The 24,458-nt window shown below is 42.9% G+C and overlaps 2 protein-coding genes across 4 annotated transcripts; one reads left to right on the top strand and one right to left on the bottom strand.

Moving 5' to 3' along the window:
* Positions 1-43: 43 nt before the first annotated feature.
* Positions 44-7,959, bottom strand: stk36 (serine/threonine kinase 36 (fused homolog, Drosophila)). 3 transcript variants are annotated; one of them, XM_080867292.1, is made up of 20 exons: positions 6,193-7,957; positions 5,968-6,108; positions 5,788-5,865; positions 5,573-5,703; positions 5,247-5,496; positions 4,943-5,036; positions 4,652-4,839; positions 4,383-4,555; positions 4,202-4,307; positions 3,919-4,050; positions 3,655-3,831; positions 3,479-3,570; positions 3,298-3,361; positions 3,052-3,162; positions 2,890-2,964; positions 2,679-2,796; positions 2,462-2,588; positions 2,186-2,366; positions 1,028-1,954; positions 51-736 (listed from the first exon to the last, which is right to left on the bottom strand). In XM_080867292.1, the coding sequence occupies exons 1-20, from the start codon at positions 6,274-6,276 to the stop codon at positions 617-619; spliced, it is 3,369 nt and encodes a 1,122-aa protein (XP_080723418.1). In that variant the 5' UTR covers positions 6,277-7,957; the 3' UTR covers positions 51-616. The 3 variants fall into 3 exon arrangements, with proteins under 3 accessions (XP_080723419.1, XP_080723417.1, XP_080723418.1); XM_080867293.1 differs by having other exon boundaries at positions 44-736; positions 2,462-2,796; positions 6,204-7,959; XM_080867291.1 differs by having other exon boundaries at positions 46-736; positions 2,462-2,796; positions 6,193-7,958.
* Positions 7,960-8,967: 1,008 nt separating this feature from the next.
* Positions 8,968-22,602, top strand: adamts15a (ADAM metallopeptidase with thrombospondin type 1 motif, 15a). The gene is made up of 8 exons (XM_080867116.1): positions 8,968-10,102; positions 14,791-14,923; positions 15,051-15,218; positions 16,959-17,242; positions 17,343-17,520; positions 17,620-17,792; positions 20,025-20,200; positions 20,346-22,602. Exons 1-8 carry the CDS (start codon positions 9,173-9,175, stop codon positions 21,136-21,138), a joined length of 2,835 nt encoding a protein of 944 aa, XP_080723242.1. The 5' UTR covers positions 8,968-9,172; the 3' UTR covers positions 21,139-22,602.
* The last annotated feature ends 1,856 nt before the right edge of the window (positions 22,603-24,458 follow it).

Below are 24,458 nucleotides of genomic sequence, written 5' to 3'. Positions count from 1 at the left end.
GCTGAGCAGACAGCTGACAGACGGTTATACAGAGAGGACTGAAAACTTTCATGGGTATCGATCTCTTCTAGTTTAGTCGATACAACATTTAACATAAAACCACATAAAAACGCTTTCGACGTCCAGTCCTCGGAAATTCGGCTTCGTTGTTTTCTACTTTATTTAGCCCAAATTCACAGACTTCTAGAAGACCTCGAAGGGCTTTGAAATGCGAATGCCTCTAAATTCACATGTTGATCTGCATATGGAACATTTTTAAAATCCATCAATAATGTTCGCTACACCTAAACAAAAGCTTTCCAAAAATCGACAGCACGCTGCGGTGCCAGCAGAAATACTCATAACTCAGAAATGAATGAAACTCCTCATTCGCCACTTTTATACAGACTGAATTATTGTTATGACAATTTTATCGATGAAAAAGAAAACCTACCGTGATTTTTACGAAGTTACATCGTTTCCTTTTTCTCGTGAAATTAGAACAGCTTGCTGTCACAAACCGAGACGTTAAACAGTAAAACAGTTTTATTTTGATTCATAAACGGGGACTCGGTCGTTCACTAACACATGGCTTCAGACAAATATGTTGCTGTAAAGTTAAACAGGGAGCAGGTTTTTAAGCTGCTGACTTTTCTGGTGCAGTCAGCTGTCCAATGAGCCGCTGATAGTCACACTGTGGAGGAGCATGTTGTGAAGCCTGAACAAGCTTCTTACTGGCATCAAGAGACATCAGGACCTTTGAATGAATGCAAAAGAAGAGCAATAATCTAAATAAATCAATAAATGTGTGTTTCAAAGTGTGTTACTGACTTGTGAAAGATTAAACAGTGAACAAAATTTATCTAAAGGACAGAACAAGCTCTGGGCGTAAGAGCACAGCTTTAAATTCAATACCAGGAGGTGTGAACTGTTTTCTGCTTTTCTAATTAAAAAGTAAAAATGAACTATTTCAAAAGCACCAAATTCTCCAAACAGAGATTGTTTTATTGTAATGTGAGCATGTGCGATGCTGTGACTTGCTCGTTACCTGACGCATGGCATCCTGCTGGCTGTACAGGTATAAAGATCCTATGGCAGCTTCTCTCACTGCACTGTGGTAATCTGTGCATGCAGTTCTTAGAAGTAAGCTGGGCACATTTTCCTCCAGCAACAAGGATATGGCTCCATCAACATTTAGCAGGTTTCCCAGGGCAGCGCAGCAGTGACGACGTGTGAGGGCATCAGGATCATAGATTAGAGTTACCAGCATGGCCACTGTCCTCCTGGCTTCATGTGTCCACCTTCTTTCTTCCTCCTCCATTCTCTGCTCTCTTAATGTTTCCAAATCACTTGCTGCCTCAATATCTGAGTACGTCTGTTTATTTTGTTGCTTTTCTATGCACCATCTCCCTCTATGTATCCCCTTTTCACTGGGTCTGTCCATATGCAGCCCAGCTGCAATATAGCCCAACCAGTTTCCAACTGACCGGCAAGCAACCTGCCGGACAGGCATGCAGGAATCATTAAGGCAGTTTATCATGGCTTTGAAAATGTCAGGTTTTAGGGTGTGTTGTGTGAGAGGCCTCAATGGATCCAAATTTCCTAAAAATCTACACGTGGCAGCCCTGATCTGCTCATACGAGTGAGCCAGTGCATGCTGCAGCACTGAGGTTTCTACATAAAGTTGCAGTGGGCAGGAGGGACAACGGGCTATCCCAGACAATAGAGTGAGGAGCTCCACAGCAGCTTCCCACAGAATTTCCAGCTGCAGGAGTTCGGGGAGCAGAGAGCAGGCAGTTCTGGTTGGAGGACTCTGACGGCTGGAGGCAGGGAGCTGATCGTCCCAGGATGGCAAGAAAAAGCAAGAAGTTGCTTTTGTGAGGTGGTCAATTGAGCGGGGGGGATCACACAGGAGCAAGCGGCTCAGAAGGGAGAGAGGCAGCTCCAGTAGATGAAGAGGAAGGGTTTGAATTACCTGCCAAAGCACAAAAAAAATAATAATAAAAAATAAAATCACACAGACAACTCGTCATACATCAAACAGGCAACAACAAACAACAACACAGTGCTCTTAAAAAAGTACAGACACATCCAGGTGTACAGTACTGCATGCCAGACACAAAACTAGTGCAAGAGTTATCCTGTGTTGCATCAGAGAATTATGTTTGTCGGCGAGGTCTTTATTGGAGCAAAATAAGGCCCTAACCTGCAGGAGGCTTGTAACAATACCACAGCTGTCGTACAACTGGAGAACTGTGGACATGGTGCGTGGAGGCAGGTCCAGGGCGAATGGAAAACATAACAAGTGGCAGCTCAGTGTGGATAAAGTGTTGTGACTCAGATCCACCCTGGGCCTCCCAGGATTGCCCTTGGCAAACAAATGAAGACTGTAGGGTATAAAAGATGCTATTGTTAGCTCCAGGCATTGTAGCTGGCTTGTAATACAAATTATTTCGTTTAATTAAGACATCTCAACACTAACCACTCGGTGCCCAGCAGGCGGCCAAGAGCGTACACACATTCTGATCCAACATCACAAAACACAGGAATGCACGAATATGCATCCTTGCAGAAGGCAAACAGTAAAGCAGAGAGAAAGAAATACAGTCCTGTAACAGACACACATAAAGAAGCAAGGTTTGCTTTTTCATTAGAAGTGTTTTCAGACATCATGGGTTTCACAGGATGAGTACAATTACCATTTGCTGAACAGAAGTCAGAGTCTGATGTTGCACTTCTTAGGGAAGCACCGATCTTTTTCCACAGATTCAGAAAGAAAACTTCATTTAAACCCGAGGGCAAAGGGCCATTCTCATGCTGTTTAAACAAGAAAGCACAGACATTTAGTACAGATACGTTGCTAATATCTGTACTAATACATGTTTAACCAAACTTCATCTGCAGTCTGACCTCATTAAGTGCATCTAGGAACAAAGACAGCAGGCCATCACAGAGTCCCCAACCGGAGGGTGGAGAAATGTGGGGCTGATAATGTAGAAAAATAAATGGATCATACATTTTCAGGTCCCTTCAAGCTTTCATATTACTGCCAGGTTTACATGAGCTCAGTACCTCACATGGGTTCAAGACCAGAGTTTTCAGCAAGGATGCTAGATGCTCCACATCAACTTTGACATCAACATTGTGTTGTGTGAAGAGAGACAAAACACAAGCAGCCAGAGGCTAAAAGACAGATAATTGAGCGTTTCACACAACAGACCAGCTGAATGCATATCAAAAAGGTACAGACACAGGATATTATATGTAAACCATGCTGAACATGGTTGATGCTGTTGAAATATGTCAGTGGGTACTCACGACCAGACGACTGAGATTTGGTTGACTAAGAATTGTTTTGAAGGACTCTGTGAACTCTTCCAGGCTAAAGCGTGAGAAGCAGATGGTGAGCTGCTGTAGTTGGAATCTCGTGTGTATGCACTGAGTATTTCACAAATGAACAAAGTCAGTTTCAGCGAGGGGAAAAAAAGACTCATCAAACCTTTGTTCCTGTTCCACCCAGGCACAGTTCTTCTCCCAGTAGACCAGGACCACTGTGATCATTTCTTGAAGGACGGGGATACTCTGCTGATGCTGACAAAGTACCAAAGTAGAAGTGAGAAACATTGTTGCAGGATCAGTTCATTGTGAAACACTGTTTCAATCCAGGGTAGCAACCTTAATGAAATCTGAGCTTTCTACAGTATCCTGGATCAGGCCAAAGAGGACACGGGGTAGCCCAAGTTCACGGCCGACGTCGTTCAACTTCTCAACCTCGGCCATCACTAGCAGATTATGTAGAACCCTCATTGGTTGCTGAATCTGCTGAACTTCTTTTACCACGCCCCCTTTTAGCTGCCCAAACAAAGAAAAAAAAGGAGTAGATGCAAAACTCTTTTGAAGAAGAAAAAATTCACGCCGAATGAAATGCTGAAACATTACCTGAGCTTTAAATTCCTGGATCTTTGATTTAATTTGAGATATAATTATGCTGTAATCTAATATCTCTCTCGTTTGTCTGCTTGGATCGGACAGTTGGGCCAGATTCTCCCAGTATTCTTTGTTGTTTACATTCTGAAAGAACAAGAAATGACTCAGTGTCAGGTATATATTAATATATTAATTTAAGAAAGCAAGTTTTTTTTGTGCGTGTTATCAAAGCAGATCCTCTACTGACAGATAATATGTAAATTTCTAATGAGTGGAAAAGGCAGCTGTCTCTGACCTGCAATCGCTGTGAGGTGTGGCTTTCCTCCCTGCATCTCCGCACAAGTCGCGGCCCGATATCTATACAGGGAAATTCCCGTTCGTAGTCTATGCTTATCTGACCCCTGTAGAGAAAGGAACTATAAACACATTTGTTTATGATAGCATAACTCATCGTTACTTTGAACCTTCATTAACACCTGTGCTTTGATGTTGAGCTAGCTTGAATCTTCGGTCCGAGGCTTTGATTAGCAGCCATCATATCCAGCTGACCCGAGGTAACAGAAACATCGCCACAAGAGGGCATGGGGTTGCACACTCTAGGGGACATTGCTGCTGCCATCGCACCATTTTCCCTTTCATCCTTATTTTTCTGTCAGTGCACACAAAACAGGTTTAGGGCCCTCCGCTGATCTCACCATACAAACGTTTACAAATAATAAAATAATCATAATTACTGATTACTTACTTTGGCACTGTCCTTTCCTGGTGGTTTCCTCTTACTACAGTTTTCTGTTTGTTCCCTGACCTTTCGCAACAATCTGCTTTCTGCAGAAGCTGGTACAGTCTTCTCTGCCACTTGTTGGAGTTTCAACGCCAGCATGTCAGGGCTGGGTGTGACCGTCAAGGGCCTGGACACATTTGTGGCTGGCAAAACTGCAAACACATCACATGGGAATAAAATCATGAATGTCAGACATGAGAATGTGTCATTAACATTTGAAAGCTTTCTACTAAAATCAGGAGTTTTAAGAATCACCTAGAACACCATCAGCAACAAAGGGATGGTACAAGAGGTCTGGCCATGACAACCGTTTCTGGGGGTCTTTGGTCAACAAGCCTTTCAGGAAGCTCTGCAAAGAAATCATTGGATAGTAATAATATAGAAGACTTTGCATTAGGAAACAATTTGTGTAAGGTTTGTCTCCAATAAACCCTTCAAGGGACTTATAATTGCAACATAATCTTTTACAGGCTTAAAATTTTCAAGCTAGCAACATATTGAAGATGTTGGCTTCAACCTAAATGTAACACAAGGTGAGTAAAGTGTAGCTTTACTGTACCGTGCAAGTGCTGCTCATGGTGTCTGGCCATTTCACTTGGTCTTTCACAATGAGCTGCACTAGCTTGAAGATGGAGTTGGTGTAGAACGGAGGCGCCCCCGTGTGGAGTTCATAAAGGATGCATCCCAAAGACCACAGATCAGCAGTGTGGTCATATGGTTTCTCCTCCACCAGCTCAGGGGACATGTACAGGGGCGTTCCCTTGATAGAAGTAAGCACTAAGGTGGAGACGCTCATCGCTCTGGCAAACCTACAGCAAGATTGCATCATGTCATTTATTCTTTTAGAAACGATTGAAACTTTTTTCTTTGCAACTATCAACATACCCAAAGTCGCAGAGCTTCACCACACCGCTTTTTTCTAGCAGGATGTTTTGGGGTTTCATGTCACGGTGAAGAATGCGATGGGAATGTAAATAGTACAGAGCAGAGACCAACTGGCAGGCAATCGCACGGACCTTGAAAGAAGGGAAGACTAGTTTAATAACGTAACATTAAATAAAGCTTCACATCTGGTTCAATTGTGTAAAAACAGTGAAAACCTGGCTCTCTGGTAAGTTTCCATCATCCTCAAGGATCTGGAACAGCTGGCCCTCTGCGTACTCAGTGACAATCACAACCTGTCATTAACATATATAGGGGGTTATAATGATCATGGGATTATGTAAAGATAATTAGTTGACAGCAACTTATTTGAGAGTTTTGAGAAAATGGGAGAATACCTCAGTTTCAGTCTCAAAACTGTCAAAGAGCTGGACAATATTGGGATGCCGAAGGTCCCTCATAATTTCAATTTCCCTTTTGAGACTTTGTAGCTGGTTTTCCGAGCGACCCAGCTTTGGCATGAACTTAAGAGCCACCACCTCATGGGACAAAGATGAAGAGACGATGTGAAGCAGTGTCGTTAAACAAACAGGAAACTAAACTGTGCTCCTGTAGATGCTTACCATGCCACTACCTTTTCTCCTTCCCTTGTAAACCCGTCCAAATGAGCCCTCTCCCACCAGCGACAAAACGTGATACGAGTTCATTTCGGCGGCAGCTGGTTCCGTTAGAGCCCAAAAATCCCCGTAACTTTCAAACTGTGACCATTGGTAAATTATTGCTCTTGTTACAATAGACGCTTGGATGTAAAATGTTTTACTTTTTAACTTTAAAACTCACAACTTATGACGGGTAGCAGAGGTTACTCTTCAGTAGTGTTATTTTTTTCGGTGTGCAGGGTGTCAACGAATAGCACAGACGCTTGCCAGTTTAGCTGCCAATTCAAAAAAGTGACGCAGAACATATAACAAAGTGTGATAAGTCGTTTGCATACACTCAGTATTCAAATATGCGACTTTTTTCCGCTTATTTTGACATCAAACGTGGTTTTCAACTGTTTTTAACGATAGAATGCCAAAATCAAGACCGGCTTCTGTGTGGACAACTTAAAAGCAGGGGTCCTCAGTCTAGCAACGGCAGCTGCGTTCATAGCAACCACGTCGCAAACAAAGCTAAACGTTAAATAAAATGATATAACTCCCAGAGTCAACATTACTATTTTTCACCCCGTTGGGGCCATATTAGAAATTTTATACCACAAATTATTATAAATATATTTTAAAAAATCCTTATGGTTGAGGGAAGTGGCCCAAGTCTGTCTGTGGATGCAAAGCTAGTAGTAGACCACATAAAGTCACAATCATCATATTTACTACTACAGACGGATGAGATGAAGATTTCCACAGACTTTTACACGACAACACACAAAACAAAAAGGAGTTGATAGTGGACTTCCGGAGGTGCAGAGAAGTACACACCCCCATCACCATCAGCGGCGCTGCTGTGGAGAGAGTGAGCAGCTTCCGGTTCCTTGGTGTACATCTGGCTGAGGATCTTACGTGGTCAGTACACACAAACAAAACAGTGAAGAAGGCGCAGCAGCGCCTCTTCTTTCTCAGGAGACTGAAAAGATTCGGCATGAGCCCCCGCATCCTCAGGACCTTCTATCACTGTGCCATTGAGAGCATCCTCACTGGATGCATCACCACCTGGTATGGCAACAGCACCGCCTACAACTGCAAAGCTCTCCAGCGAGTAGTGCGGTGCTCTGAACGGATAATTGGAGGTGAGCTTCCCTCCCTCCAAGACATCTACAGGAAGCGGTGCCTGAGGAAAGCGGGGAGGATCATCAAGGACTCCAGTCACCCCAGCCATAAACTGTTCAGACTACTTCCATCAGGAAGGAGGTTCTGCAGCATCCGGTCCCGTACCAGCAGACTGAGAGACAGCTTTTTCCATCAGGCCATCAGACTGCTGAACACGTCATAGACACCTCAGCTTCACTACTGGAACTTTAACATTATGCACTCCATACTGTACAGTAATGCCACTGTTTTGCACATGTCTCACTCTGTATATTTTATTTTATTTATTTTATACATTTTATTTATTGTTTACTCTATTTAATTTGTAAAATATGTGTACACACACACACACACACACACACACACACACACACACACACACACACACACACACACACACGTAGAAAAATATTTAGTATACACATCCAGAAATGCATATACTATTACATATTGTACATATATTTATTAGTTTCAGATGTAGCTTGTATTTTGCTTGTTTACATTATTGTATTTTGCACAACTCTGTTGCTTGTGAAGCTCGCACACAAGAATTTCACTCACATGTGCTGTACCAATGTACCTGCACATGTGATGTGACAATAAAAGTGATTTGATTTGATTTGATTTGTGTTTTAATTTCAGCTTTATTTCTTTTATCTATGTTTGACTAACAAAACCGAAGTACATTAACTTTAGCTGCACTGTTAATATTAGATCTCCGTAAGGTATGTATAATGCATTTAAAATGTATAATAGTACAAAATATGTCTCACATAACAACTTTAATTCAAATGCTGATACTTTTTGCAAATAAGATTTTAATCCGTAAAGAAATAATAAAGAAGTATCATTTAGCAACAGCCCCATCCACCTGTATAGAAGTAAAATTAAATCAAATTAGGCTGTAGCTGAGTAAAAATAATTAGAGTAGTTACTTTCTAACATTTTCTGGCAGTCTTAAAAGAATACCCTCGGACCCCTGCTATAGAATTATTATCATTCTGTCCACAAGATGTCGTATGTGATTCTCTCAGAAACGGACCTAATCACAACATGGAGAAAAAGTGATGCTGAATCCTTACAACTTATAATCTTCCTCCGAGGAACTTCAGCTGCAGTATGATAGTGGCCTGTGTCACCCCTTATTTAATCGTGCCTGTTATTTTCCTGCTGCCCGTTCTCCGGTGTTCCGTTAAACATGCAGTACTTGTAGCTCTTATTCGCCTTATGAACTACAAATGAAGTGCAGGGATTTCTGTTGAATATGCATGTGGCATTAAAGATTTTTATTCACTCCATGTGACCAAAAGCTAAAGATTTAATGGAGTAGTGGATGTGCAGTAGTCTGAGTGTAAAGTGCAAGATCTGCTAATTCACCATATTTTGTACGTTGTGACTTATTGATTGGCCTGTTTGATGAGTTTTAAGAGGCGGCAAGAAAAAAAAGAAAAAAAAAGAAGAAGAAGAAGAAGAAGAAGAAAAGGCTGAAGCTCATCCAATGAGCGCCTCGAAAGACTTCCCCCCAGCAAAGAAAGGTTGTGTTTCCATATTTTTACACATGACCAAATGCATAAGCTCCACACAAGGCAGCAGTCGACTGAGTACACACGTGGAGAATGACCAGGAGGAGTTTTCTCTGAGTGGACTTGTACGACCTGCACTGTTTTAGCGCTTTGGATTATGCTCTTCATCCCGATCCTCTCGCCGCCGCCACTGAGCTTGTAGATTCTTCATCATTCTGATTTTCTTTCTTCCCCCCCGTTGGTCATTGCAATCTTTGATTAATGCAAACATCGTCATGTTTATCAGATCAACTTTTCTCCTTTACTTTGTGGTCTCACTCTTAAAGCTCGCTCGTTGCATGGAGAGTGAACTTTGCTTCCCGATTAGAATGAATAGCGATGAAAGGACGGATTCTGATAACGACGTGGATTTCCTTAATAGAAAATATGTCCTAAAGATTAAAGCTTTCAAGCAGGAATTAGTGATCGATTTACAGCGAGACTCTAATTTCATTGCCCCTTCCATCTCTAACCAAGGCGCACTGTGGCTCTCCGATACCGATGTCACCACTGACCTGACCCGGTGTTTTTATTCTGGATATGTGAACGCTGATCAGTACTCTTATGCCGCTCTCAGTCTCTGCAAAGGTGTGCAAGGTGCATTTGGCTTCCACGGCTGGGAATATTTTATCAGCCCGGTACAAAATGACACCAGAAGCGCAGAGAGCGCGCACATCGTCCGGCGCAGAGCCAGCAACAACCTGAAGCCCAGCTCTACCTCCAGGTGCGCAGTGGACAGCGACATAAGCCTCCAGGCTGCGCAGTCCTTGGAGAAATACAAGCGACTGGCGGACCACAGCAATGTGACAGAAACGATGCTGAATAGGATGGGGAGAGCCAAAAGGTTCGCCTCAGTCCCCAGATACGTGGAGACGCTTGTTGTGGCGGACGAGTCCATGGCGAAATTCCACGGAGATGACTTAAAGCACTACCTCTTGACACTGATGGCAGTGGCAGCGAAGCTGTACAAGCATCCCAGCATCCTCAACTCCATCAGCATTACAGTTGTGAAGATCATGATTATATCCGAGGAGGACAAAGGACCCAAGGTGTCCGGGAACGCAGCCATGACGCTGCGGAACTTTTGCACTTGGCAAAAAAAGATGAACAAAAACAACGACAAGCATCCCGAGTACTGGGACACAGCTATTCTTTTCACCAGACAGGTAAAGAGAACTTTTAGTATCGTTCATGTTACACATGTTTGGGGTAAAACCAGAGCGGGATATGTTCTGTAAGCGCAATTACGCACAGAAAACGTAAATGTTTGTTTTTCGCACATGCATTGTGTCACCTTAATGAGTGACATACTGTAAAGCAACCTCTGATCTTGAGAAGGAAAATGTGCAATGTACTCTTATAACTTTGTGATAAGTAAAACTCCAGTTGACGCGTTTTTGATTTGCTCTGAAAACACTCTCCGCCTCTCGTGAACTCAGGGAGCATGCAGGCAGTCCACCAATAGCATCACAGCTTTGACACCAAGGCTGGGTCACACAGAGCTGAACAGAGCACCAGACTTGATTGCTCGTCATAGATCCTTAGAGGGCAGTTTTATAGACTTGCAAACCACCTCTGACTTCTCCCTGCACTCCCAAATATTTGCAAGATGACACAAGGTCAGAGATGAAGTCATTGCTCACATTCATTGGTCAGTGTGATGTATGCGCTTCCATTACCACTGTGAAAACTTGCAATAAAGCTGACAAGTCAGCCCAACTGATTTAGTTACAGTGAAAGTTTTTAGCTTGCAGTCACAAGGTCGTCTTAAAACCTGTGCTATCAGAGTTAAAAGAGCCAATGGTAACATAGTATTCTGTCAGCCTTAGTAGTACATAATGATAAGTGAACTATTGCTTGTTATACCTGCAAATTTACTGAATATAATGAGCGTCAGTGCCCTTGGGGATGTACTGTGTGGATGTGTTATTTTTCTCAGCTGTTCCCATTCTGCTGCAGCTGCCTGCTCCTCATTAAACAGGCCCCTGAAGGGATGGGATGGAGGGACTGAGGGTGGTGGCGGTGGGGTCCTTTGTGGATGTCAGAGTTACAGGCCTGCATGTTTTGGACTCACCTGTTCGCTTTATGTTGAAACAAACTCCTCCACATCAGCAGCTGGACTGCATCTTTCCCTGGCAATTCTTCAGTCTGTCACATGCTTCCTCCATTTCTTTTGCCACGGTGGTTCTGCACAAGTTTTTACAGTATGTCCTAGCTGAATAGATATCGACAGCTTAAGATGGTCAGCATTTTCCATAAAAGTGTTCCAAAAACAAGAATGTTACAAGAATGTAACATTCAGCTTTAAACATCAGCTTTAAACATCAGTTTAAAGCTGATGTTATAAACTCTGCAGCCACTTGACACGACCCAAGTCAGCTTGGAGAGTCACAAGGATGTAATTTACTATATAAAGCAAAAAGACAGGCATCAAGCAATCAAAGGTTTAGTGAGGTGTAACAAGTGCAGGGATTCAGAAAAAAGCCTCCTTTTAACACAGCAGGTTGAACAAAGGAATCTCACCTCTAACCATTGTGTGTTGAACAACAGATTCCTGGTGTAATATCACATATAAAGTGTATACAAAACAAAACATGGAGTTTATGAGCGAATGCTAACATAGTGTACAAATGAAAAGTCTAAACAGTGGCTTGTGGTGCATAAAACTTTCTTTACAGTACCACCCAATCAAACTCATGCTCAACACCAGGAATCTAGAGGATACAGGCCTTCACTGACCTTTTACAGTCAGTTTCATATTGAATCTATTAGCACAATCACTGTTTCCTGAAGCAATAAATAAAATAGTGGGGTTTGCAAACATGTACCTAACAAGCTCTAAATATTTCAAGGTCCGGTGTACTGCATGAGAGGCCTTTACTGATCATGAGATTGTAGTTAAACCTGTCAGGCTTTGTTCACTGCAATTAGATTGACATATATTTTTTCCTTTTTTATTTTCTTCTCAGTTTAGGCCTAAACGGTCTCCCCTCTTAAACTCAAGGATTCTGCTGACATGTCTGCTAACAATTCTGCTACATCATGACACAATGACTTTAAGTCTGTCCAATTAGTGAGTAGTATTTTCCTTTGTTTACTACAGTTTTTAACAGATATTTCAAAGCCCATTCATTCTCCACTTAACACCAGCCCATTGTGTAATTTTGTAGGTTTTATGAAGACCAACTCTGTGTTGTCCGGAGGCAACTGCGGTTGTCCCGAAACAGTATAGTCAGCGTGATTTTTGTGCAAAGAATGCCGCAAAGTGCGCTAAGTTGCACAGAATGTTTATTGTAGGAGAGCAGCCAAAAGATAAAATCTGACCATAAATCTGCTAGAATGCAAGTTCCCCCGGGGAGAGAGGAGGTGACTGTACTTTAGCTCACAGCCTTTTCTTACATGATAGATAATGGGCTGAGAAAGAAAAGAGCTCACCAAAGAATGTCCAGATGTCATAAACTCGGTCCAGGATACTGCATCAGACCTATAAAACTCTGAGATGCACCTTTTTCAAAGCTTTTTGAATATTGTTTCCAAAGCACAAACAGGTAACAGGCTGGACGGGATTTAAAAGCAATAAAATCTGTACACAAAACAAAATGGGAATTTTAGTCCGCTGAGGTAAGTATTGTTTTTCTATTCTTTTTGTTAATTCGCAGGAACACCAAAATTGCAAAGACAGATGACAGATGTGGGAAGTAGGTCATAGCAAACAACAAACTCATTGACTTGGGTGTTTCTTCTCCCCTGTTCATCTTGCAGTTCTTCTATTTTTTTTTACTGAAATGGCCCAAACTTTCAGATGTCCTCCAAGCACATGAGGACATCTGGATTAGATTTGCACTGGTGTACAATTGTGGTTTTGTGGTTTATTCTAGGAATGATTTGTCATAGCACTCGAGGTCTTCACTTGGCCCCATGTTTAATGGTTACATTAAGCACGGCTGAGGATTGCAGGGGCTGCAGGAGACTCAGCTGGTGTTTTATCTGTAACAGCTGACCACCACTGGTTTTCTGTGTTTTGGGGTATGTAGGGACAGTGCTGTTTAGGGAACAGGCAGATGGGTGGTTCTTTGCAGCGGTTACTGCCGAAGTTGTCCTGTGATTAGGAGGTTCAGCTCCAAATGCATACTCGCTAAGACTGGATTTTAAAACCTGTGGTAGAGAAATAGGTCATCTGGAAACTCTGCTCTGGCATGGAAATGTTATGGTTGGGGTTATTTAAATTACCTCATAGGAGAAGGTGTGCTCTAAACACTGTTTCCCACTAAAAAGATTTAAAGACTGGGTGGTGGAAAGCAGTGCTTGACACGACTGAATAATTTCCCAATTTCTTAAACGAAGATCTTGCTGCGATGACATCAAGACAACATAAAGGATAATTTAATAATTGTACTTTCATAAACTGGACATGATTTCAACCGGCCTAATAGCATCGCACTCAGACAAGTTAATTGTCGACGTCTGGGAACAAGGTGACATCACCACAAAAAAGCCAGACAGGGCAAGAATGAGGATAAGCTGCAGTCCAGTTTCAAACAAACTTCAATCTCTGAGAAAGAAAAATGCAGACCAATAACAGATTCATAACCCAAACTGTCTGAGGTCACGCTGATCACTTGAAAATAAATGTCTTGGTAAATGGCCTGTATTTGTATAGCGCTTTACTTAGTCCCTATGGACCCCAAAGCGCTTTACACTACTTTCAGTCATCCACCCATTCACACACTGGTGATGGCAAGCTACATTGTAGCCACGGCTGCCCTGGGGCGCACTGACAGAGGCGAGGCTACCAGACACTGGCACCACCAGACCCTCTCCTCTGACCACCACCAGTAGGCAACAGGTGAAGTGTCTTGCCCAAGGACACAACGACCAAGGCTATCGGAGCCGGGACTCGAACCGGCAACCTTCCGATTACAAGACAAACTGCCAACTCTTGAGCCATCTTGTGTGAATAACCTTTATTTAGCTTTGTCACACTTTCCCATAACACTGCAAATAACTCAGTGGGAGCCATTCTGTGATCATCGACAGAAATCATTGTCTAATTTAGCTACAACTGGATTTTATGTTATCTTAAAAATACATCAAATGCCATTATCAAAACAAAGTGGAGTGTCTTAGGCCGCTGTGCTGTTTAAATGTTTGGCACACAGTTGTTACCACTTTGATTTACCGTTAATCCACTGCAGCCCATTTTGTTTCTCAGTATCACACATCAAAGACCAATAACAAGTGACACAATTACAATCATGAAGCAATAATCTTGAATAAAATGAAACTGAAATATATAAAATAAAAAGTTTACCTATTGAAATAATTAATCATTATGAAAAATGTGCTTCCATTTGATCAGAGTCCATTAAATTAAATGTTTTACATTTTACTTATGTAGCAAAATCACATGGAAAAATTACATGTAATTCAATTAGTTAAGGTCAGCATTTTGGGCATCATTTTTTTTCTAGTGTACCGAACAAAGTTGCCAAAAAAGCAGCTAAAAACACAAATATGTTGACCTTAAACAACACTTACTCCTTGTTGTGTAAAATAGGCAGCTAAAGTATGTTAATGAGTTTTTAACTCAATGAAAAGGGTGTTAATATGTCAGCGGTAAATTTATAAATAGTACCCACTACCCAGAAGTGACTAAAACGATAAATGAAGACAAATATTGTAACTCTCTTTGTGTCTCTGTGTCATAGAGAGACAAACTTAGCTTGGCTAGCCTTGAGCACCATTGTGATTCAGACTTTGGTTAAGAGGAAGGATGGATGCAAGCCCATGTTTGACTTTGCCTTTAGCTGTCATTGTTTCAGATGTAATCATGCTAATGTCTTTTTTCATCCAGGACCTCTGCGGCGCCTCCACCTGTGACACACTTGGCATGGCAGATGTTGGCACCATGTGCGACCCCAAGAGGAGCTGCTCTGTAATCGAAGACGACGGCCTTCCTTCAGCTTTCACCACTGCTCATGAGCTCGGTATGCTCCGTCGACGTCATCCTTCATTCAGTCCACATTAATATCTCAGTGTCCCTGAAAGTGTATATGCATAATCACAGTCTGTGCACTCATGAAAGACATCTGAGATCTCACTCCCTCTCCACAGGGCATGTGTTCAACATGCCACATGACAATGTGAGATCCTGTGAGGACCTGTTCGGAAAAATGCAGGAGAACCACATGATGTCACCCACACTTATTCAGATCAACCGTACCAGCCCCTGGTCCCCCTGCAGTGCCGCAATCATCACTGAATTTCTGGACGGCGGGCATGGTGAGTACTCTTGACCTCTGACCTCAGTGTTTCCAGCCTGAAAGCAGCCTCATAGCATGCTTGAAAAGGTCGAAAGCCAGAGTTGGATAGATAGTTGTAAACAATCTTGAAGCAGTAATGACTTACAAACATATAGCAAGGCATTGTCCTCACTGTGTTGGTCACACAGCTGTGTTTTGTTCAAATGACAACCGTGCTTTTGTTTTTGAAGAGCAAGCCCTGATTCCAAACATTACTGAAATCATTTTTTGGATAAATGCAAGCGAGAGAATGGATTCATTTCAATATCCACCTATGCTTGATTTCTCACATCTGCCAAACCTCTCTTAAAAAAACAGGCTTGCAATAGCCAAGAAGAAATTCATTCATTTGGATGCAGATTGTTTGCCAAACAGGACAGACCACAGCACTTGGCCTTGGAGCAATTCTAAACTTTTATTTTAAAACTGCCCCCACATCTGTCCCAAATTACAGGCCTTTTTGTCTGGGGAGAGTCACCACAGCGGTTTGGACCACTAAGTGTATCTGCACAATGTTTCCCATGCAGGTTTACTCCAAATAGACATTTTTTGTTTGTTGCTTCTCTCTATTCATTTTGGAAATAATCTGTGGACAAAAGTACTAGTTTAGAGGAATATCAGGGAGTGATTTCTGTGACAGCATCGTAACCTGGTTTCTCCTGGCCATCTGTCATAAAATCTAAACTTCAAAAAGCAGTGGGGTGGAAAAAGCATGTTGCCACATGCTTGTGGTAATTTTCATTCAGCGCTGTGTCCAGACCTATTTGTAACCTGTTTAAACACACACACACCACCAGCTATTGTTTCTATGATTGCTCTATGGAGAGAGACTAGGAAGGAAGAGATGAGGTTGAGCTTATTTGGTGTAGAGTGATTTGTTTGTACAGCATTGCCTTATCTGATAATCAGTGTGTTTTTCTGCTACATCTGTGGGACTGTTACCACCGCACCGCAGTTCGCTTATAATGTGCTGCGAATTCACCACAACATGAATGGCATACTCAACAGTTCAAGTGGGGGAACCCAGTTTTTCCAAGCGCAGATTAATGTGTTTGTATGTGAAAATTCCCCATAAGAGTGCGAAGTTCTGCATGTTTCTGGGGGATAAAAAAACTTCTCCTGGAAACCTTTTTCATCCACTCATGTTGGCCTTTCGTGATTCCATTTTGCACCTACTTGCCAAACTCTTCCTAATATTAGTCTGTTCCCAGAAAGGTATGTATTTGTAGCTTTTGATGCCTTTGACTTTTGCAGCACTATCTAGCTTCATATCCTTTTTATCAATATTCTAGTCTAACTGCAAGTCATGCAACAAGGCTGGGATGGAAAATAAGAGGAGAGGCTTGTGGGTTTTTAGGGGGAGTTTGAGGAAGGGACTGGGGTGGGGATGACTGTGTGTGGTGTGCTCATGCATGTTTCTGTGTGTGTGGCATACATTGCATATACTGCATCAAAGGCCAAATCACAAGGGCAATGACTGCTTCCTGTGCCCACCCACAATCCCACCCACCACAACACAACATGCAGAAAAAGCACACATTTAATGAAGAGGACCATATAAATATTTGAGAATAAGCATAAACACATTGTTTTTCATTGTGTTTTTCGTGCATTTGTGTATTTTGGTTGCATCTTTTATACCTGTGTGTCATAAAGTCTCCACAGAAGAAGAAGGTCATACTGCGTCGTTGTGTGGCTTATTGAATCTCCCTCTTCTTAGGTGATTGTTTGCTCGACCAGCCTCAGAAACCGCTAGTCCTACCTGACACGCTGCCAGGATCATCCTACAAGCTCGAACGCCAGTGTGAGCTCGCCTTTGGTGAAGGCTCTAAGCCTTGTCCCTTCATGCAGCCGCCATGCAGTCGTTTGTGGTGCACTGGAAAGTCCAGCGGACATTTAGTGTGTATGACTCGGCACTTTCCCTGGGCAGATGGCACTCAGTGTGGGGACGGACAGGTCTGCGACCGAGGGGTCTGCACTGACAAGCAGCTTCACAACTTGAAGGTAAGATTCAAGCAGTTCTTTCTGTCAGGACATACCTTTATGAGGATATGAATAATAATAGTATTTATTTGCATTTTTATTTATGCATTCTTATTTTCAGGTGGACGGCCGCTGGGGCAAGTGGGGACTGTTCAGTACCTGTTCACGCACATGTGGTGGTGGTGTCCAGCTGTCAAAAAGAGAGTGTAACAACCCAGTTCCATCAAATGGGGGTAAATACTGCCAAGGAGTTCGGGTCAAATACCGCTCTTGCAACCTGAACAGCTGCCCTGACACAGGTACAAATCTCTCAACACAGACAAGTATATCCAGTTACGTATTTATGCTAGAGCAATCCCACCTCTCACCTTGTATGTCGTCCCTCCTTCTCTGTGTAGGTAAGACATACCGTGAAGAGCAGTGTGAGAGTAGCGGCCAGAGATTCAGCAGTAACCGTATCAGCCACTCAGTGGTGTGGATACCAAAGTACTCTGGAGTGTCCCTCAGTGACAGGTGCAAACTAATCTGCAGGGCTAATGGTACGGGCTACTTCAACGTCCTGGAATCAAAGGTAAGAATAAGGTGCACTCGAGAGACAGAAAATCTGATTGACGATCAGTCAAAAGTCAAAATACATTAGCACTTAAAATCCTTTTATTTTTAGAGGCAGCGATAGCAAAGAGAATATATGTCATCCAGCTGCCTCTGGTCTCTGAACAGAGCAGGGGAAAGAATGAAGAAGAGGAGGAGGAGGACAGTTTATCTTTTTCAGATAGCAGGGCGTAGAGTGAGCTTTTGCAGCAGAGAGACAGAGTTCGCACTTCAGTCCATCAAATCAGCTGAGAAGGAGCAGATAGGGAGAACTCAGGGGACACGTAGATCAGCTCAGCACAGGTCAGCTGGATGTTTTAACCACTGACTCACAGCTTTAAAAGTTAGCCGGCAGCAGGCTTTATGTAGAATTTAGTTTAAAAAATGCGCTGAAGTTAATAGTTAAGGATGAAAAAACCTTGCACACTTTTTCTATATCACATTTGCATACACACTGGAAATAGGGCTGATCTCAAAACATGCACTATACTATGACATTCTGTGTACGCTTACGAAGTCATGTAGGTAGTTTACCTGATATAACAAATACAGGGAGTGCGGAATCATTAAGCAAGTTGTATTTTTGAGGAATAATTTTATTATTGAACAACAACCATGTTCTCAATGAACCCAAAAAACTCATTAATATCAAAGCTGAATGTTTTTGGAAGTAGTTTTTCGTTAGTTTTTAGTTTTAGCTATTTTAGGGGGATATCTGTGTGTGCAGGTGACTATTACTGTGCATAATTATTAGGCAACTTAACAAAAAACAAATATATACCCATTTCAATTATTTATTTTTACCAGTGAAACCAATATAACATCTCCACATTCACAAATATACATTTCTGACATTCAAAAACAAAACAAAAACAAATCAGTGACCAATATAGCCACCTTTCTTTGCAAGGACACTCAAAAGCCTGCCATCCATGGATTCTGTCAGTGTTTTGATCTGTTCACCATCAACATTGCGTGCAGCAGCAACCACAGCCTCCCAGACACTGTTCAGAGAGGTGTACTGTTTTCCCTCCTTGTAAATCTCACATTTGATGATGGACCACAGGTTCTCAATGGGGTTCAGATCAGGTGAACAAGGAGGCCATGTCATTAGTTTTTCTTCTTTTATACCCTTTCTTGCCAGCCACGCTGTGGAGTACTTGGACGCGTGTGATGGAGCATTGTCCTGCATGAAAATCATGTTTTTCTTGAACGATGCAGACTTCTTCCTGTACCGCTGCTTGAAGAAGGTGTCTTCCAGAAACTGGCAGTAGGACTGGGAGTTGAGCTTGACTCCATCCTCAACCTGAAAAGGCCCCACAAGCTCATCTTTGATGATACCAGCCCAAACCAGTACTCCACCTCCACCTTGCTGGCGTCTGAGTCGGACTGGAGCTCTCTGCCCTTTACCAATCCAGCCACGGGCCCATCCATCTGGCCCATCAAGACTCACTCTCATTTCATCAGTCCATAAAACCTTAGAAAAACCAGTCTTGAGATATGTCTTGGCCCAGTCTTGAAGTTTCAGCTTGTGTGTCTTGTTCAGTGGTGGTCGTCTTTCAGCCTTTCTTACCTTGGCCATGTCTCTGAGTATTGCACACCTTGTGCTTTTGGGCGCTCCAGTGATGTTGCAGCTCTGAAATATGGCCGAACTGGTGGCAAGTGGCATCTTGGCAGCTGCACGCTTGACTTTTCTCAGTTCATGGGCAGTTATTTTGCACCTTGGTTTTTCCACACGCTTCTTGCGACCCTGTTGACTATTTTGAATGAAACGCTTGATTGTTCGATGATCACGCTTCAGAAGCTTTGCAATTTTGAGACTGCTGCATCCCTCTGCAAGATATCTCACTATTTTTGACTTTTCTGAGCCCGTCAAGTCCTTCTTTTGACCCATTTTTCCAAAGGAAAGGACGTTGCCTAATAATTATGCACACCTGGTATAGGGTGTTGATGTCATTAGACCACACCCCTTCTCATTACAGAGATGCACATCACCTAATATGCTTAATTGGTAGTAGGCTTTCGAGCCTATACAGCTTGGAGTAAGACAACATGCATGAAGAGGATGATGTGGACAAAATACTCATTTGCCTAATAATTCTGCACTCCCTGTAGTTCATTGTCCCAGTATAAAAGGAACAAGTGAACTCATTTGTAACAGTTTTTTGATGTGAATGCAGAAGCTAACGCTTCGTGTGTTTTTACATCCAAGGTTGTTGATGGGACTCCATGTTCACCAGATTCCACGGGAGTGTGTGTCCAGGGGAAGTGCATTAAGACCGGCTGTGACAGCAAAATTGGCTCCACTAAAAAGTTTGATAATTGTGGAATCTGTGGAGGTGACAACAAGGGCTGCAAGAAAGTGTCTGGACTCTTCACAAAGCCTGTGTGAGTATCACTATGTCATCATGGGACGGGCTCTACAAAGCGTTGCTTAGGTCATTCTTTTTCCCCCACTCACTTCAACATAACTTTATCATTTTCGCTCCATTATTACAAGCCCCCACTGACTCTAAAATGTTTTGGCTTGCAGGCATGGCTACAACTTCGTTGTCATGTTGCCAGTGGGTGCAGCCAATATAGACATCCGCCAGCGAGGCTACAAGGGAATGGTCAGTGATGATAACTACTTGGCCGTGAAGAACAGTGACAGCCATTACCTGCTCAATGGGAACTACATAGTGTCAACTGGCGAGAAGGACATCTTTGTAAAGGGAAGCTTGCTGCGCTACAGTGGCACAGTCGGCCTCTCCGAGACCATACAGGCCATGAAGCCCTTGGGAGAAGCCCTGACGGTGGAGGTCCTGTGTGCAGGCAAGTTGACACCTCCTCGCATCCGCTACTCCTTCTACCTCGCCCGTCAGGTCAAGGAAGACAAGACTCTGAAGAAGAATGAGAGGGTAAACTCTCAAAACAGTGTCCTGGGTGACGATAGTGTCAAGGAGAAAGACACAGATACCCTAAAGATGTCTTACAAAAAGGAGGAGCCCATTCTGGACAAGTGGGTTACCACAGGCTGGGATGATTGCTCCGTTTCCTGCGGCCGTGGGATCCAGAGGAGGATGGTGCAGTGTTTGAAACCAGACGGGAAGCCAGGGTGGAACTGTGACTCTTCGCACAGACCTCCAGCCACCAGGGTTTGTGAAGGGCCATGTCCTGAGTGGTATATTGGCCAGTGGTCACCGTGCTCCATAACCTGCGGGAAGGGCTTCAAGAGACGACCACTGCACTGCCAAAGCCAAACTGGGCATCTTCTCACAAGAGATCACTGCACTGGCGTTCGTAAACCACAGGAGCTGGATTTCTGTAACATGACGCCTTGCTAGTAACTTAAACCTATAAGCGACACAAGTGTTTTTTTTCTGTTTTAAAAGGGTGAATTGATTCCATCTGCAAGTATCTTTTCTATCTGTCAGACATGGATTTTTCCACTTGGGCTGTTAGAGGATGATGGACACCTGCTTGGAAGAATATCAACACTCAAACCTGGAAGATGAATGCTGAAAGTTATCTTTCACTGCCACTTTGTTTAAGCATTATTCAGGAGTACGTTTTATGGCAATACAAGATAATCAAGGTCAAATAAAATTTAGTTGAATTCCTTGTACTGTCAGCAGATACAGAATGTCCATTTGCAAGCAATCAATCTAGTTTACCTTTTGAGTCTGGAACCCATTTCATGTCATAATACTTTAACTGTGCAGGCTGCAGATTAGTGAAAGCTGTGGGTAGTTTACAAAACGACTCCAGTCATTTTTCAAATAGCAACTATACCAAGAGTGACATGTATGAATAACAGTTTGACTAAAACATAGTTTCAAAATATCTCACGCATGTTTATGTTTTATCGGCCATCTTTTTTTTTTTTTGAATCACAAGGAATTTTAAAATCTTCCAACTGATTCTGAAATGAAACTGATATCATTTTCATTGCTGTGTGAATACTTATGTGGCACTGTTTATTCCTACCACCACCCGTTTACAGTTTGGTAGTTAACTCCTGCAGTCAATCAAGACTGCTATTACTGCGACGTTTTAGGAGTTAAAGATGCAAAACATACGATTATCATGTAGCCAGGATTTCTTCAAAACATGAACAGAGATCACCTTCGTTGTACACATCATGTTTCAATTTAAGGTTGAATATGAAGTCACACTGACTAAACAACACAGGCCAGGAAACACTGACCTAAGATAGCGGCCTAGCCAGATACTATAAACACGCAAATACACACAGACTGCATTGAGATCCTCTCTCTCGTGATCACTTCCTTCATTTGACCTCAGCAACATTATTCGTAGTTCATAGTGTTCAGCCAGTCGTGAAGCCTGTTAAGTCATGCTCGTCCGGCACAGTTAGCACAGCTAATTTATTATCAATATAACAATAACACAATCACAGACAGAATGTGTTTTCCTGGATCCCCATCTTCTTATGGCCTCACAGCCTGAGCCAAGCTGTTCTGTCGACAGACTCGGAATCCTGTAATCCATTATGTTCTGTTTTATTTGAAGGGGTCACATTCACCAGTCCAACATCCGACTACAGGGTAAGTCTCATGTTAGTTGGCTGTTTTTTTGTTTGTTTGTTTTTAAATCCGCTTTTGCACTTTGTACAGCAAAAGAAACCAATGACTAACACAGGCTGTACTGTATACTATGTATACATTTATTCAGCTCTGTGCAAAAAATAATGTAAATACTCTTTTTTTAAAAAATCTTTTTTTTTTTACACAGGCATTTGTAATGGTCTTTGAGACTAGTGTATTTATTCCAAAAATAAAGTCATTACCGTTGTAACTGATGCTTTGTTTTTCTTTTCTCAACTCTGTAGATATATAATGTCAATATCAGTCTTCATTCGGTTGGTGAAAGACGTCCGCTTTTCACAATAGACTGTAAAAAGGTGGACATAGCCAAAGTCATCTTGCTTTAATTTTTAGGGAAGGTGAATATTAGTCAACTGCCTCTGGCTTCTAAGCAAGCTAGTAAGCTTATTCACAAAGGTGCTTCCACGGACTCTGTGGGTGCATTGCCCAGGATACCTGTTAACTAGTGCTGCAAGGGGCCTCTCTGAGTGGAGTTCTGTTCTCCCTGCGCCGGCTTCTGGCTTCCTCCCACAGTCCAAAGACATAAACGAGATGAGATCATGTGACAATAAACTGGCTGTAGGTGTGAATGTTTGTCTGTCTCTGTGTTAGCCTAGCTTGTCCAGGATGTACCGTGCCTCTTGCTGTATAACAGCTGAGATATGCTCCTGTGACCTTGAATTGGACACACAGAAGATGGATGGTAATATACAAAAAATATACAAAAAAAGTATATATATATATATATATATATATATATATATATATATATATTAGGGGTGCAACGATACTCGTATCGATATTGAACCATTCGATACAGTGATTTCGGTTAGGTACGCATATGTATCGAACAATACAAAATTTGTAATTTATTTTATCAACTTTCCTTCTGACGATGCTGTCTGTGTTGAGCGCTCAGTGGATCTCCGTTCAACTACTCCGCCTAGGTTGCACTGTCAAGCGCAGATCCACTGAGCGTTCAACACAGACAGCATTGCCAGAAGGAAGAGCGCAGGGCAAGCTAGCGAGACAGAAGTTAAGCTCTCCTTGCAACATGCCAAATTGAACCTCCCCCACCCTCATTCAGATCTGGCGTTTGGAATTATTTTGGTTTTCATGTGACGTATGACCCTGAAGGTAAGCGCGTCATGGACTAAAGTAAAACAGTATGTTGGATGTGCCACGCAATGGTCAATTACATGGGTGGGAACTAGTGTGTTAGCGCAGTTAGCTCGTTAATGTGTTGGCCGTCTAGCCCCACGCACGGGGGGATCAGGGGTAGCTCGTTAACGGAGATTTGCCGTGTTGTGGCGTTAACGTCATTTCAACGAGATTAACGCTGACAGCACTAGTGGGAACACAACGAATATGACTGCACATTTATGCCGACATCATCCTAGTGCAAAGACAAGTGGAAGCAGACAAAAATAACAAGAATGCATGCTACAAACTTTACCCGAGTCATTTAGACAGCCGTTAGCACATGATTCTCCTTATGGGGACCTGATATGTTTAATATTGTGGCGAGCTCAGACAAGGAGGAGACGGAGGTGTCGTTTGGTCTTGCTTCCCGCGAGCTAGCCAGGGAGTACAGCCGTTTATTGACATCTGCAGAAGAACACTGCCGCTAGCTAACTGCTCACAGCGCGGCAACCGCACAGCAACAACAACAACAACACACAGGGCACCCTCTGACCCCGGAAGGACACACCGTCGCAGCCAGAGGGCGTCACCTGTCACTATGGCAACATAAACAAAACATAACCGTACAAACAGAACCCCGAACAGCCCTGACCCGCTACATAGCCCCCACCTAAGGGGTCAGTCGTCCCCGACGACCCCATTACCCCACACAAAGTCCTGCAAATGTCCAGGCGCCTTCTTTTGACGCACCGGCCGGTCACGACCGGCGGGGGAAAAGTCACTCGGGTCAGAACATGGGGTGCCACCATCATCCCACTTCTGACACCAATGTGGCGAGCTCAGACAAGGAGGAGACGGAGGTGTCGTTTGGTCTTGCTTCCCGTGAGCTAGCCAGGGAGCACAGCCGTTTATTG

Source organism: Rhamphochromis sp. 'chilingali', assembly GCF_963969265.1.
Source record: "Rhamphochromis sp. 'chilingali' genome assembly, chromosome: 19".
Classification (NCBI taxonomy): domain Eukaryota; kingdom Metazoa; phylum Chordata; class Actinopteri; order Cichliformes; family Cichlidae; genus Rhamphochromis; species Rhamphochromis sp. 'chilingali'.
The sequence above is the reverse complement of the archived record's forward strand: the minus strand, read 5'-3'. Positions and strand labels throughout refer to the sequence as shown.